A 16,805-nucleotide genomic window follows, 5' to 3' on the forward strand; every position below is an offset into this window, starting at 1 on the left:
TGATTGACCCGACCCGACAACCCGACCCGATCTGACCCGACCCGATAACCCGACCCGAGTGACCCGACCCGATAACCCGACCCGAGTTGACCCGATTGACCCGACCCGACAACCCGACCCGAATAACCCGACCCGACAACCCGACCCGAGCTGACCCGATTGACCCGACCCGACAACCCGACCCGAATAACCCGACCCGACAACCTGACCCGACTGACCCGACCCGATAACCCGACCCGAGTGACCCGACCCGATAACCCGACCCGAGCTGACCAGACTGACCCGACCCGACAACCCGACCCGAGTTGACCTGACCCGACCCGACCCGTAACCCGACCCGAGCTGACCCGATCCGAGTCGGGTCGGGTCGGGTCACGGGTCGGGTCGGGTCAACCCGATCCGTTTGAGAGCACTATAGGTCACAACACTGGGTAAACACCAAAATGCACTCCCATTGGGAATTGAACCCGGACCACGTGTACCGAAGTCTTACACGTTAACCACTAGCTAGATCAAGCGGGGATTTGTATATGCATCTTAATGAATATTTGGCACTTTTGAGGTTTGGTTATTTCTTTTTATAACTGATGCCAATGTCCGACGTGGGAGAAATTTATTTTTATTTTTATTTTATTTATTTATTTATTTATTTTTATTTTATTTTTTTCTTTAGTTCTATGTGACGAAATTTTTCTTCAAGGTCAGTGTTCTCACCTGCTGGGCGTCTTCTCGGAAGGCAGTAGCAAGAGTCTCTTGGCGGAGACAAAAGGAAATCGTTTAACTACAATGATAAGGGTTGAGGAAACAGGAGAACACCTGTGATTTTTTCCAACCCTTCAACTTTCATTCCAAAATAGGTTCTTATGATTCCGGGGCCCGTACCACTTTGATTTTTCTTTCTCGGTAATTAAAACGTATTTTACAGTATATATAGTTGCACGTAAGAAGATACATAATATGAATTTAAAAATACAGGTTGATATTTAATTATAAAGTACTAATTTTATTTCATCACTTTCAGCCCAACAAATGAAATTCAAACAATTCGCTCCCTAGGTCTTGGTCATCAATACTGCGTCTTATTCTTTGTCTTCCAGTCAAGTCTTGGTCCTGCATTTCGTAGTCTTGGTGATCTTTCATGCTATACAAGAGCCAAGAATGCTCACCTCATCGGTACAAATGAAGACCAAGTGTGATTTTGATTATGGTATTTCATACTATACGGAAAGCTAGAAAATACGCTCATCGCTACTTGGTGATCACCAAAACAAGGCCAAGAGCAAGATTACTATGCAATTCGTCTTGCATATCCAATCTTTATCTTGTTCTTGTATCGATGTCCTTGGGCTTGGTGAAATAAAATGAAATATCCACTTTAAGCAGGGGTGTAGCCAGCAGGTTCGTGTAGGAAGGGGCCGTCGTTTTTGAGGGGAGGGCGGCTACAATGTACAAAGCAAAAAATGTGTTGCTACTAGTGTTCTTCAGGCCTAAAAGAAAGGAAAATTTTGGTTTCCTTCTGGAAAACTAAAAACACTATTTTATCTTATTTATTATTACTATCATTATTACTATTATTATTATTATTATTATTATTATTATTATTATTATTATTATTATTATTATTATTATTATTATCCATAAATTATATTCAAGATAGTTTTTATTATGCTTAATCAAGAAGTACTGCCCGGGACCAAACGCTATACTTTTGTGCATAACTATAAAAATAACCAGAAAGTTCTGTCCCTTTTCGTGGAGGTCTGTGTTCAATTGGACCTCACACAGTGAGTTGAATGCATTTGGAGATAAGGCGAACGTCAGTTGTTGGTGTGGGTATATCCAACATACTACCTGGTTGTGGCAATTCAGATACACAGTGAACTTGCGTAAAGACAGAGGGAACATGGGACATCCACAGAGCGTCATAAGAGCATGTATGCTGAACGAGTTCAAATGGAGGTCAAACGCCGCTGTAGCGGGACAGAAAATATGCCAGGCCTTTGTTGAGGGTGTCGTGACGACGCGGACAGTGCAGCGATGGTTTAACAAGTTTAAGAACGATGACCAAACACCCGAAAACACCACATGCCAGAAGACCAAAACATGTACGTACAAAGAGGAACTGGGACTACAATTCAGTGTGTGGAGAAACCATTCGGAAGCACATCCATCAAGTTGGGAAGCACTACAAGTTAGGTCTCACATGTTTTGACTCCGGGCCAGAAGGCAACGCGGCAGTCGCATGGGTTTATTTACTGTTTCGGAGCCATTTCTGGACAGGGCGTTGACATGTGATAAAAAAGTGGGTCCTATACGAATTTCCACGGCGCCGTCATCATTGGTTAGCATCCCATGAACCGCTTTCAAAACAGCCGAAACCAGCACTGTACCAGAAGAAGGTCCTTCTGTGTGTTTGGTGCATCGTGCATCGGGAACTGCTACCAGCTGGTCAGAGTATCAATGCAACTGTGTAGTGTCAGCAGTTGAGCTGTGCTCAACAAAAACTCAAAACTCTGGAGCCATCACTTCTGAATTGCAAATGGGTCCTCGTTTACGGGACAACGCTAAGTCCCACGTGGCTAGGATGACTCAGGACACCATTCTCCGCCTTGGATGGGAAACAATATTGCAACCACTATATTCCCCGGGTATTGCACCATCCGATTATTACCTGTTCCATTCTTTGGACAATCACCTTAGAGGCCGCCAATTCAAATCCCTAGTAAAAGTCCAAAATGCACCTGATACCTTCTTCGTTTCACGACCCACCAACTTCTACCGCGATGAATTCCATGGCCTTCAGGAACGTTTTCAGAAGGTCGTCGATGTTGATGGGGACTATTTGTGATCTTCCAGGTTAGGTGACGTATCGGTGTTCGAAGGTGGTGGGTGAAAAAGCAACAAAACTTTTCTTGGTTACCTTTTTATTTAAATTTAAGACCTTGTATACAGAACCTATGTACACAAGATTGATTTTCTTTAAATTTCACTTAATTTCTTTATAGTTTCCTGACAAAAATATTTATTTATTATTCGTGACTAAAAAAAAAACAAAAAAAAAACAATTATTTTATTACACTGAGTAGAAATAAAAGAGAGCGAATGAAATCCAAACTGAATAAAAACATTGTTTCTCACCAAATTTTCCATTCTCTGTCTTTTAAAATACTTGTTAAAGCATATAAAAATATAATGTACTTACAAATCAGTTTAGTACCTTTGTTTTATGGCTGTATTTATAATATCTTGTTAAAATGTTTGTCTTTAAACTGTCAAATATAAATCGCAGTAAATTGTGTAATCTGCTGTCACAAAAATGTATCCTATTTTTCGATCGGTATGGAAAAACAATATTTCTCCATACTATTTTACCGTATATTATTAATTGTCAATAACTTTGTTACTTTTAAATGAAGAAAGCTAGATAATTTTACTATGATGTTTCTAAAGCTGGTCATTGGGGGGGGGCAGGAAACCATTTGGGGGCCTGGACCCGATGCCCCCCCTTAGCTACACCCCTGAGTTTAAGGTCCCTCGATTCTGCTTCGAGGCTAAGGGATATGGTGACCATAAGAAATGAATGAAATGGTGGAATGAAGAAAGTGGGAGGAAACAGGAGAACCCCGAGAAAACCCACTACACGGCGTTTCTCCACCACAAAGCCTACTGAACACAAGCTGGGATCGAACCATGGACACCATGCACCAGAGATGAATTCTCTACCACTGAGCTATCGCGGCCCTGCTTGGGCTTGGTCGTCCATATCCAATCTTTCTTTTGGCCTTGCTTAAACAACTTCTAGTTTTGTTCTAAATCCAGACTCCACATTGGCGTAGATATTAATATTACAGTCGATTGGTAAAATCAATCTTCCACATTTAAAAATTAAAGTACACACAAGTACAAAAATAAGCATTTACCATAAAAACACTAGCTGCAAGTGTTCAAAATACATTTATGGCTTCTATAAAATCAATTGAAAATTGCTATTTTTAATTACGCAGGTAGTGTAAAACAGCAGTTTTCGACTCCAGCCGAGTTTAAGCTCAACCTAAACTTAGTTGACCAAAGTGAACTGACCCGACTGACCCGACCCGACAACCCGACCCGACTGACCCGACAACCCGACCCGACTGACCCGACCCGATAACCCGACCCGAGTGACCCGACCCGATAACCCGACCCAAGTTGACCCGATTGACCCGACCCGACAACCCGACCCGAATAACCCGACCCGACAACCCGATCCGACCTGACCCGATTGACCCGACCCGACAACCCGACCCGAATAACCCGACCCGACAAACCGACCCGAGCTGACCCGACTGACCCGACCCGACAACCCGACCCGAGTGACCCGACCCGATAACCCGACTCGAGCTGACCCGACTGACCCGACCCGACAACCCGACCCGAGTGACCCGACCCGATAACCCGACCCGAGCTGACCCGACTGACCCGACCCGAGTTGACCTGACCCGACCCGACCCGTAACCCGACCCGAGCTGACCCGACCCGACTCGGGTCGGGTCGGGTCACGGGTCGGGTCGGGTCAACCCGACCCGTTTGAGAGCACTACCTGCAGCCAACAGCCTCAAATCGACGACGTGTCAATTACCTTGCTTTATATTGTTCAACAATTCCAGTGCTTTCTTTCCTCTGCCTTTTTCTTCCATTACATCATTCAGATACATTCGTTGTTCAATGTTTCTATTTTTCCTCTTATTACTTGTTTTCCTCTTATTACTTACCTCCATTGTTCTTTTTTCCCCTACTTTGCCTAGTACTTCCTCATTGGTATTTGGTTCCAGCTATTTTCTCCATTCTTCTTCATATCGACGTCTGGAAATCTTCCACTAATATTTAGTCAATTTTTCGTAATGACCATATCTGCCCTGTACAATAGAACGATCTCAGTGGCGTAGTAATAAGATAGGAAGGGTAGGCATTGCCTACGGGCGCAGGGCCTTTTGGTACATTAGGGGTGCCACAGGTAGTGCTCTCAACGGGTCGGGTCGGGTCGGGTTGAAGACCGACCCGACCCGACCCGTGACCCGAATTGACTGACCCGACCCGATAACCCGACCCGACCCGACTGACCCGACCCGTGATCCGACCTGATTGACCCGACCCGACAACCCGACCCGATCTGACCCGACTGACCCGACCCGATAACCCGACCCGAGTGACCCGACCCGATAACCCGACCCGAGTTGACCCGATTGACCCGACCCGACAACCCGACCCGAATAACCCGACCCGACAACCCGACCCGAGCTGACCCGATTGACCCGACCCGACAACCCGACCCGAATAACCCGACCCGACAACCCGACCCGACCTGACCCGACTGACCCGACCCGATAACCCGACCCGAGTGACCCGACCCGATAACCCGACCCGAGCTGACCCGACTGACCCGACCCGACAACCCGACCCGAGTTGACCTGACCCGACCCGACCCGTAACCCGACCCGAGCTGACCCGATCCGAGTCGGGTCGGGTCGGGTCACGGGTCGGGTCGGGTCAACCCGATCCGTTTGAGAGCACTATAGGTCACAACACTGGGTAAACACCAAAATGCACTCCCATTGGGAATTGAACCCGGACCACGTGTACCGAAGTCTTACACGTTAACCACTAGCTAGATCAAGCGGGGATTTGTATATGCATCTTAATGAATATTTGGCACTTTTGAGGTTTGGTTATTTCTTTTTATAACTGATGCCAATGTCCGACGTGGGAGAAATTTATTTTTATTTTTATTTTATTTATTTATTTTTATTTTATTTTTTTTTTCTTTAGTTCTATGTGACGAAATTTTTCTTCAAGGTCAGTGTTCTCACCTGCTGGGCGTCTTCTCGGAAGGCAGTAGCAAGAGTCTCTTGGCGAAGACAAAACGAAATCGTTTAACTACAATGATAAGGGTTGAGGAAACAGGAGAACACCTGTGATTTTTTCCAACCCTTCAACTTTCATTCCAAAATAGGTTCTTATGATTCCGGGGCCCGTACCACTTTGATTTTTCTTTCTCGGTAATTAAAACGTATTTTACAGTATATATAGTTGCACGTAAGAAGATACATAATATGAATTTAAAAATACAGGTTGATATTTAATTATAAAGTACTAATTTTATTTCATCACTTTCAGCCCAACAAATGAAATTCAAACAATTCGCTCCCTAGGTCTTGGTCATCAATACTGCGTCTTATTCTTTGTCTTCCAGTCAAGTCTTGGTCCTGCATTTCGTAGTCTTGGTGATCTTTCATGCTATACAAGAGCCAAGAATGCTCACCTCATCGGTACAAATGAAGACCAAGTGTGATTTTGATTATGGTATTTCATACTATACGGAAAGCTAGAAAATACGCTCATCGCTACTTGGTGATCACCAAAACAAGGCCAAGAGCAAGATTACTATGCAATTCGTCTTGCATATCCAATCTTTATCTTGTTCTTGTATCGATGTCCTTGGGCTTGGTGAAATAAAATGAAATATCCACTTTAAGCAGGGGTGTAGCCAGCAGGTTCGTGTAGGAAGGGGCCGTCGTTTTTGAGGGGAGGGCGGCTACAATGTACAAAGCAAAAAATGTGTTGCTACTAGTGTTCTTCAGGCCTAAAAGAAAGGAAAATTTTGGTTTCCTTCTGGAAAACTAAAAACACTATTTTATCTTATTTATTATTACTATCATTATTACTATTATTATTATTATTATTATTATTATTATTATTATTATTATTATTATCCATAAATTATATTCAAGATAGTTTTTATTATGCTTAATCAAGAAGTACTGCCCGGGACCAAACGCTATACTTTTGTGCATAACTATAAAAATAACCAGAAAGTTCTGTCCCTTTTCGTGGAGGTCTGTGTTCAATTGGACCTCACACAGTGAGTTGAATGCATTTGGAGATAAGGCGAACGTCAGTTGTTGGTGTGGGTATATCCAACATACTACCTGGTTGTGGCAATTCAGATACACAGTGAACTTGCGTAAAGACAGAGGGAACATGGGACATCCACAGAGCGTCATAAGAGCATGTATGCTGAACGAGTTCAAATGGAGGTCAAACGCCGCTGTAGCGGGACAGAAAATATGCCAGGCCTTTGTTGAGGGTGTCGTGACGACGCGGACAGTGCAGCGATGGTTTAACAAGTTTAAGAACGATGACCAAACACCCGAAAACACCACATGCCAGAAGACCAAAACATGTACGTACAAAGAGGAACTGGGACTACAATTCAGTGTGTGGAGAAACCATTCGGAAGCACATCCATCAAGTTGGGAAGCACTACAAGTTAGGTCTCACATGTTTTGACTCCGGGCCAGAAGGCAACGCGGCAGTCGCATGGGTTTATTTACTGTTTCGGAGCCATTTCTGGACAGGGCGTTGACATGTGATAAAAAAGTGGGTCCTATACGAATTTCCACGGCGCCGTCATCATTGGTTAGCATCCCATGAACCGCTTTCAAAACAGCCGAAACCAGCACTGTACCAGAAGAAGGTCCTTCTGTGTGTTTGGTGCATCGTGCATCGGGAACTGCTACCAGCTGGTCAGAGTATCAATGCAACTGTGTAGTGTCAGCAGTTGAGCTGTGCTCAACAAAAACTCAAAACTCTGGAGCCATCACTTCTGAATTGCAAATGGGTCCTCGTTTACGGGACAACGCTAAGTCCCACGTGGCTAGGATGACTCAGGACACCATTCTCCGCCTTGGATGGGAAACAATATTGCAACCACTATATTCCCCGGGTATTGCACCATCCGATTATTACCTGTTCCATTCTTTGGACAATCACCTTAGAGGCCGCCAATTCAAATCCCTAGTAAAAGTCCAAAATGCACCTGATACCTTCTTCGTTTCACGACCCACCAACTTCTACCGCGATGAATTCCATGGCCTTCAGGAACGTTTTCAGAAGGTCGTCGATGTTGATGGGGACTATTTGTGATCTTCCAGGTTAGGTGACGTATCGGTGTTCGAAGGGGTGGGTGAAAAAGCAACAAAACTTTTCTTGGTTACCTTTTTATTTAAATTTAAGACCTTGTATACAGAACCTATGTACACAAGATTGATTTTCTTTAAATTTCACTTAATTTCTTTATAGTTTCCTGACAAAAATATTTATTTATTATTCGTGACTAAAAAAAAAAACAAAAAAAAACAATTATTTTATTACACTGAGTAGAAATAAAAGAGAGCGAATGAAATCCAAACTGAATAAAAACATTGTTTCTCACCAAATTTTCCATTCTCTGTCTTTTAAAATACTTGTTAAAGCATATAAAAATATAATGTACTTACAAATCAGTTTAGTACCTTTGTTTTATGGCTGTATTTATAATATCTTGTTAAAATGTTTGTCTTTAAACTGTCAAATATAAATCGCAGTAAATTGTGTAATCTGCTGTCACAAAAATGTATCCTATTTTTCGATCGGTATGGAAAAACAATATTTCTCCATACTATTTTACCGTATATTATTAATTGTCAATAACTTTGTTACTTTTAAATGAAGAAAGCTAGATAATTTTACTATGATGTTTCTAAAGCTGGTCATTGGGGGGGGGCAGGAAACCATTTGGGGGCCTGGACCCGATGCCCCCCCTTAGCTACACCCCTGAGTTTAAGGTCCCTCGATTCTGCTTTGAGGCTAAGGGATATGGTGACCATGAGAAATGAATGAAATGGTGGAATGAAGAAAGTGGGAGGAAACAGGAGAACCCCGAGAAAACCCACTACACGGCGTTTCTCCACCACAAAGCCTACTGAACACAAGCTGGGATCGAACCATGGACACCATGCACCAGAGATGAATTCTCTACCACTGAGCTACCGCGGCCCTGCTTGGGCTTGGTCGTCCATATCCAATCTTTCTTTTGGCCTTGCTTAAACAACTTCTAGTTTTGTTCTAAATCCAGACTCCACATTGGCGTAGATATTAATATTACAGTCGATTGGTAAAGCCAATCTTCCACATTTAAAAACTAAAGTACACACAAGTACAAAAATAAGCATTTACCATAAAAACACTAGCTGCAAGTGTTCAAAATACATTTATGGCTTCTATAAAATCAATTGAAAATTGCTATTTTTAATTACGCAGGTAGTGTAAAACAGCAGTTTTCGACTCCAGCCGAGTTTAAGCTCAACCTAAACTTAGTTGACCAAAGTGAACTGACCCGACTGACCCGACCCGACAACCCGACCCGACTGACCCGACAACCCGACCCGATAACCCGACCCGATAACCCGACCCGAGTGACCCGACCCGATAACCCGACCCGAGTTGACCCGATTGACCCGACCCGACAACCCGACCCGAATAACCCGACCCGACAACCCGATCCGACCTGACCCGATTGACCCGACCCGACAACCCGACCCGAATAACCCGACCCGACAACCCGACCCGAGCTGACCCGACTGACCCGACCCGACAACCCGACCCGAGTGACCCGACCCGATAACCCGACCCGAGCTGACCCGACTGACCCGACCCGACAACCCGACCCGAGTGACCCGACCCGATAACCCGACCCGAGCTGACCCGACTGACCCGACCCGACAACCCGACCCGAGTTGACCTGACCCGACCCGACCCGTAACCCGACCCGAGCTGACCCGACCCGACTCGGGTCGGGTCGGGTCACGGGTCGGGTCGGGTCAACCCGACCCGTTTGAGAGCACTAGTGACAACATATCCCACACAGAAAGTCCGCTGGACAGATGTTGATAGTTTTTGGTGTGATAACATATCTCAGACAGAAAGTCCGCTGAACAGATGTTGATAGTTTTTGGTGTGATAACATATCTCAGACAGAAAGTCGCTGAACAAATGTTGATAGTTTTTGATTATAACATACCTCAGGCCATACATCTTTTTATCATTATTTTGCTTTAGTAATCAAATCGTCCATCTCAGATAATTGACCAAGAAAGTTTACAGAACTCTAATGGAAATCGAGGGCCTTTGAGCTGATGAAGCAATGAACATTTCTACACAGTATATTCGTCAGATGTATACAAATTGTTTGAGTGACTAGACTAGCTGTAGTTTTGCCTAACAAAACGGGCGGGCGTATCTAGTTATAAAAATGTTTATTAAATTTATATTTTTAAATTCCACGCTACGGAAGTTGTTGCATCAAGTTGTTACACAACATTTTGCAGGACTCTTCAGTTAAGTTCCATATTAAATACCGGGACAGCATGCACGACATGTTACATACTATATACCAGAGACATTTCTATTATAAGATGTAGTGGAAATTAATAACCATTTAATTGAAATTAAGCACACAAACTTAATCCTTTTGAATCAAGACATCAAGTAAAGAAACAAACCTTAATATGACAACATATTTCCTAAAGACAAAAATGCAACAATTAATCACTAACCTTAAGCGATTTGATATCTTCACATTCACAAGACCATTTATTCCTGCCGAGTGTTACAGTCTCTAATTGTTCCATATTGATGTCTGGAATATCCGAAAGCTTCTGGAAATGGTTTCCAGCCAAATACAGCTCATGAACACTCTCTGGAATTACAGTGCGCGGACTCGCTTCTGAAAACCTGCAATTAAAATCAAGTATTAAAATTTTACGTAATAGTATGTTTATTTACTGATTTATTTGTTTTTCTGCCTTTACAATTATGAGTTTATAGTTTCATCAGAAAATACAAATGAAAGACTCGGGGCAAGATTGTGCTATGTCACACTTGATGGTTCTGAGAGAAATAAGTTTTCAAAAAATTCCATAAATAAGTTTCATTTTCTTCTCGGAAAACGATATTAGAAGAAAAAGTCTCATATTTTTTTTCATCAATAAAGTTCAAGTGAACTTAAACGAAAATTACTGAATGAATATACGTAAAATAAATAAAGTTATCGTTGAAAATTGTGGCATAGTACTATATTAATTCTAGAATGTATCTATCTATCTATATAAACAAAAATAAAAGTGACTAAATTTGTGACTTAATAACTCTTAAACCACCCAACATATCTCGATCAAATTTTCAACCTAAATCAGGTTCGGGCCTGGGATAATTTTTATCATTTCACTTTGACGGTGCAACTTAGAGGAGGAAGACGAGGGAGATATGTAAAAATGATCGAAAATGACCGATATTAGCAGTGCCTCATCCATAGTTCTCGGGGTCGAAGAAGATATGAAGGCGCTGGTGATCAAAACAACAACTAATACGCATTCTCACTGTTAGTTATTAGATATATATGATACCCTAGGAAGGCGATGGTGTTTGTGTTGAAATGACATGTTAATAGTGGTACACAAATTGAATCGTTTTAAGACCATCAGTTTTTGCTGTGTACAAAGTTGGTTTTTCAGCTAACGTTCCTGTTTAATATTCACACTCCACTGCTTAAAATGGAATCCAAAATTACTAGAGATTGTATTCGAGGTTTAGTGTACTCCACTGGCGATAAAATCCGGGATAGCCGGATGTTTGTATTAAGCCTTGGCTATAAACTCGAGTTCACATAACATTTGACCCTCACTCAAATCATAAATTATTTGCATCCCAGAAATTTATATATATATATATATATATATATATATATATATATATATATATATATATATATATATATATATATATATATATATATATATATATATATATATATATATATATATATATATATATATATATATATATATATATATATATATATATATATATATATATATATATTGTAACAAATGATGCTAGTTAGTTTGTTTGTTCAAGTTTGGGAAGATCCCATTTCACCAAAGATTGAGATGCTAGCCACTAGACCGCTTAGAGGGCAGAAATGATCATGTTGGTGGCAGAGATGGCGTGTGTCAATGAAAATGACCTATGACCCACTGACCCACCACCTACAGTGACCTACAACACCACCATGACCCACTGTGACCTACCACTTACCAAAACGCATCGTCATCAACTCTGACCCAAGATCCACACCCTCCTCTCTACTGACTAAACAGTTTACACTTGTAATAAAACTAGGCTGTGAAATTATCACTAATCAGAGTTTGAATTTCTATGGTCAATCGTTCAAGCACCGCTTTGTTACAATAACGGTGGATCTGACTTTTACGATATAAAATGGTAAAGTGTTTGCCATGGGCCATGTTACGATGAATTTCAGTTTAATTATCATATATAATTATTTTCTTGTTGAATTACAGATATTTTTCAGTGGAAAATAGGATGAAATTTGAGTCTCAAATCAAGGTTAGGGCAACATAAAAAAAAATGTAAAATTCGTCTGTTTCGAAAGCCAAGTATTAAGTGTTGTTACTATTATTACAATTACAAATATCAATATTCAAAAGTGCATCAAGTTCCTTTTTTTATTTAGATATGCTCATCTCAGGTGAATAAATAGAAACAAATGAAAAAAGAAGAATTGAGATCTTGAAAGTAAAACGTAGAAAAATTCACCAATTTTCAGAAGATGCTGTCTATAATGCACTGCTCAGAGTGGGTCGGTAGGTCGTAGTGGGTCATGAGTCGGAGGGTTAGAGTGGGTCACGATGGGTGGTAGGTCGCAGTGGGTCATTAGTCGGAGGGTCAGAGTGGATCATGATGGCTGGTAGGTCGCAGTGGGTCATGAGTCGGAGGGTCAGAGTGAGGTCGCAGTGAGTCAGGTCCTGTTGACCCACGACTAACTGAACCACTTCATCTCTGGTTGGTCGCACATATCACTGTTCAATATTTGAAGAATGTATTGAATTTCAGTGATGAATAGGGCCTATATAACATTTAAGATAGTAAAATAACCTTTCTTGAGTGTCCGGGCAAGGGCGCTAATCCTGGGATGGCAGGGGGCCCGTGCCCCCCAAAGCTCATATGGGCCCCATGTATTTTTATGAATATGTATTTTTATATGTATTGTTATATGTACTTTTCTATGAATATACAAACCCACATCTGATTGCCCCCCCCCCAAAGTTACAGACAAATCGGCGCCCTTGTGTCCGGGTCATTTTAAGCTGATATTGACGTTCTTAGGGTTAAATAGTGAATTCCCTCTGATATAATATTTTTGCTGAAAAAGTTTGTCAAACTTCAATCGCTCACCTATTTGAAATTGTGGGAATCCGACGTGAATACAATTGCACTTCCATTTCTGAAATATAAAATTTTCATTTTTCGATATAATTAGCAACAATTCTGGACATAATTTAGGTTCCTAACAATTCTGAATTAGAAACAATGGTTAAATGAAGAAGCAACACCATCAATATGTTCTACTAGTACATATTGAATTCCGCGAAATGATAATCCAGGCACTGCGTTGTTCATTGCCATTTTGCTACAATCACTTAGTTTCTCTATAATAAACATGTTCACTTCTACTTTTGTTCACATATATACATTGTTGACGGACAGAAACAAATAGCCCCTATTTGCAGCAAAAGTTCTATATTTTCATGTGAATGTGCAATTTGTTTTCATGTCAATTGCAAGCATTTATTTTAGCACTTTTATTTGAAATAATATGTTATTTTCTTCCAAAAACAAAAATAATTGAATGTAGTGAGACAATTTGAACGATGTTCAAACTTTTCAACGTAAAAGACTTAACTTTTAGTCCATAATCTCTATTAATTCAAAAAATGTGGAAATTATGGAACCTGCTCCTGCGAAGTACATTGTGAAGTATATTGCAGAACACTTTGGGTTAGCTTTCTTCTTTTTTCTTTTCTTTTCTTTTTTTTTTTTTTTTTTTTTTTAAGATTCTCTTAAATCTTTTCGCATTCAGTTAAATCTTACAGTTTTAGACTTTGTATACTACGACCTAAGAACAAAAACTTGTATAATATTATTATTTATTAATTTATTTATTTACAGAGCCGTAGCTAGAAATTTCGGCGCCCGGGGCGAAATAGACTTCAGCGCCCACTATCTCACCAAGCTTTTTTTTTTTTTTTCATGTAACAGAAGCAGTTTTTGTTGTTACGCTACGCTGGATTTCTAACAATCTGCTTGAACAGAGCATTGCAACAGCCGAAAGCGATCTTTACAAATAAGAGCTGTTTTCAAGAAGCTTATTTTGTTCTTGTTAAACTTGACAAAAGTACCTTTGGCTGAATACAAATCTACTTTAAGAACAGGTAAGGAAATTTACAACTATTTACGATTCATACTATTCATAAGAAATGAAATTTCAATACATTAGAAACTACTGTATGTGCTTTTAAAATGTTCGACATGGGTGACAGCATTAATTTCCAGAAATAGTTGTAAACTGTTGTAATTTTATTCAGTATGTGACCACACAAATAACAGTTTGATTTTGATTCTTTTACGGTAAAAAAAAAAAAAAAGAAAAGAAAAAAGAAAGAAAGAAAGAAAGAAAGAAAAAAGAAAGAAAGAAAGAAATGTAACGAAAATTCGGAAGGAGCCTTCGCGAAATTCTCAATATTGATCGATGGAGGTGAAGAATATGTTTAATGTTTGTATTTAAGATTCAAATCTAAATTGGCCACTACATATGTTTTAAATTATGTAATTACTTAATTTTTTAATGAATGAAATTTCTGAATTTAAGGTTACTTATTATTATTATATATAACATATGTATATGATTGTATGTATGTGGATAGATAAAAATATCACATATACACAAAAATATCCTGGTGATACAAGTTGTAGAGGTGAAATGATCCCGATAAATTCCTTCAAATTAGAAGCATTTCATGTCAATGGAATAAAGAAAATCATTGGAAAGTGATCAGTAGGGGAACCCAATAGCATAAAAAGCATAACAGCAATTTATATAGGCCTATATGGTTGGTACCTTGAACATGGTTGTGGTTGTCTAAGGGTCCAGAAGAAACTAATTTTAAAAGCATAATTTTAGAAAATAAAGCATAAAGCATAATTTAAAATATATAGCACAATTCTTGGAAAGTTCTGTTTAACTGCAAGTTTAACACACTGTATTAATATTTTTTAAAACTAACATTTACAACTCAAAATCATTGAGAACATAACAATGCAACAATGAAAAGCTTATTTTTATTTCTGTAAACTTTTTCGGTGCAATCCTTTGATGTGGAGAAAAGAAAAAAAGGAAAAGAAGAAGAAAACTTTTCGTCAACAATGAATAGTACACAAGAACTCCTGTTATGTGTACCTCTTGAACTTGAGCGCTTTCTGTACTTTATGGTGGCATCTTTTGCTTTCCCTTTCTGTATATACTGTATGCACCTCTAAGGCGCACACAAATGATAGAAAAAAACTGACTTGAGTAAAGCAGTGCATTAAGTAGAAAGTTCATTAAATATGAAAGAAACTGGTTGCATAAAATATTAATAAATAGATCAAGATATTTAGAATATTTAATTTATAGTAAATATTATACATTGTACACGATTAATGTAAAACAATGATTGAAATTAACAATAAAGCATAATTTGGAAAAAAATAAAGCATAATTAAACAAAAATAAAGCATAATGTGGGTTGCTCTAGTGATCAGTCTTTGAGAAACACGAAATTCGTAAGACTAAGTTCTGACCCCTTAAACCACTATTCTACAACTGCTTCAAGTTCGAAAATGTATAACGACTCTATAGAAAAGCGTCGTCAACCTGGTTCGTTTTGTAACATATAAATTACGAAGCGATAATTACTTTTCTCAATGCAAAAATCAACTCAGATATTTAAAGATTATTAGTCTCACCTTTATTGCTTGATATGTCTTAATATTCTTTTTAAGACCGTAAAATACATAAATTCACTTGACTAGGTCAACACATAACATGTACGTAGTCACAACTATCCCATAATAATCTCTCTTACAGATATTAAAAACATTCTTCTTTTCTGTTAATTTAAAATGAACATTCTACTAAGTATATTACATATTTATGAACACTTTTTGCCCACGGTACAGGTAAATATTATGCAAACTAAAGTATTTCGTTATAGAAAATGTCGCCCGATAAAGGGACTGAATATAAAAGTCATGAGTGGGCTTGGCTTTTATATTCAAGAACCACTGGTCTGATTAGATTAATGTTCGTACATTACGTATGTTCTTTATATTTCGATCACACCTCGTACATATCTTCATTACATTTTGGTTAACCCTCATATATATATAAAATATTAGTTATTATCATTCACATAAATACATTTACAATAAATCTTTGATTTCATTAATATTTCTCTTTTATTACATTATTATTTATTCTTTATCATTAAAAACATCGTCGCTTATAAATATAATTAACGAGGGTGAAATACCAACTATCAAGATTACTAGTTTCGATCATTATTACAAACGATGATATGACAAATAATATTTGTTCTTTTCGGGCGCATTGTATAACAAATAAGTTAGATGTTGCAATTGTAATGTATACATGGTAGCACTAAGATGTCCAAAATAAAAAAAGAATTTCACTCAAGGTAGTCATTGAATAATTGATTTTATAGAATGAATCTTATTCTTAACATAATCTTTGATAATTAAACACAAATCAATCTAATATAAAATAATTTTTGTCTTTAACTAATTATAAATTGAATTATGATTCTTCATATTAATAAGAAAGAATAAAAATTAAACATAACCTACGTTTGAATAATCAAATGGAAGTAAATAAATTTATTTTACAGAAACAAAAGACACCCTTTTGTTATTAAATAAACGCATTTTTCATTATTATTGTTATTTTTCATTCTTATTTATTTGATCAAGAATGTTGGGTGATACTAACTCTTTAACTAGATGCATCCATTTTTCCTTTGTATACGGAG

The 16,805-nt window shown here is 38.9% G+C and overlaps 1 protein-coding gene across 3 annotated transcripts in view; it reads right to left on the reverse strand.

Moving 5' to 3' along the window:
* Positions 1-16,805, reverse strand: part of LOC145685746 (uncharacterized) — a 172,132-nt gene that overhangs the window by 22,096 nt on the left and 133,231 nt on the right. For all 3 annotated transcript variants that reach the window (XM_081758245.1, XM_081758243.1, XM_081758244.1), the window contains exon 9: positions 10,413-10,590. In XM_081758245.1, the coding sequence (XP_081614371.1) occupies positions 10,413-10,590 (178 nt within the window). The remainder of the gene's footprint in view (positions 1-10,412; positions 10,591-16,805) is intronic.

The sequence above is a fragment of the Thermobia domestica genome, chromosome 5, assembly GCF_964235325.1.
Source record: "Thermobia domestica chromosome 5, izTheDome1.hap1.1, whole genome shotgun sequence".
NCBI lineage: Eukaryota > Metazoa > Arthropoda > Insecta > Zygentoma > Lepismatidae > Thermobia > Thermobia domestica.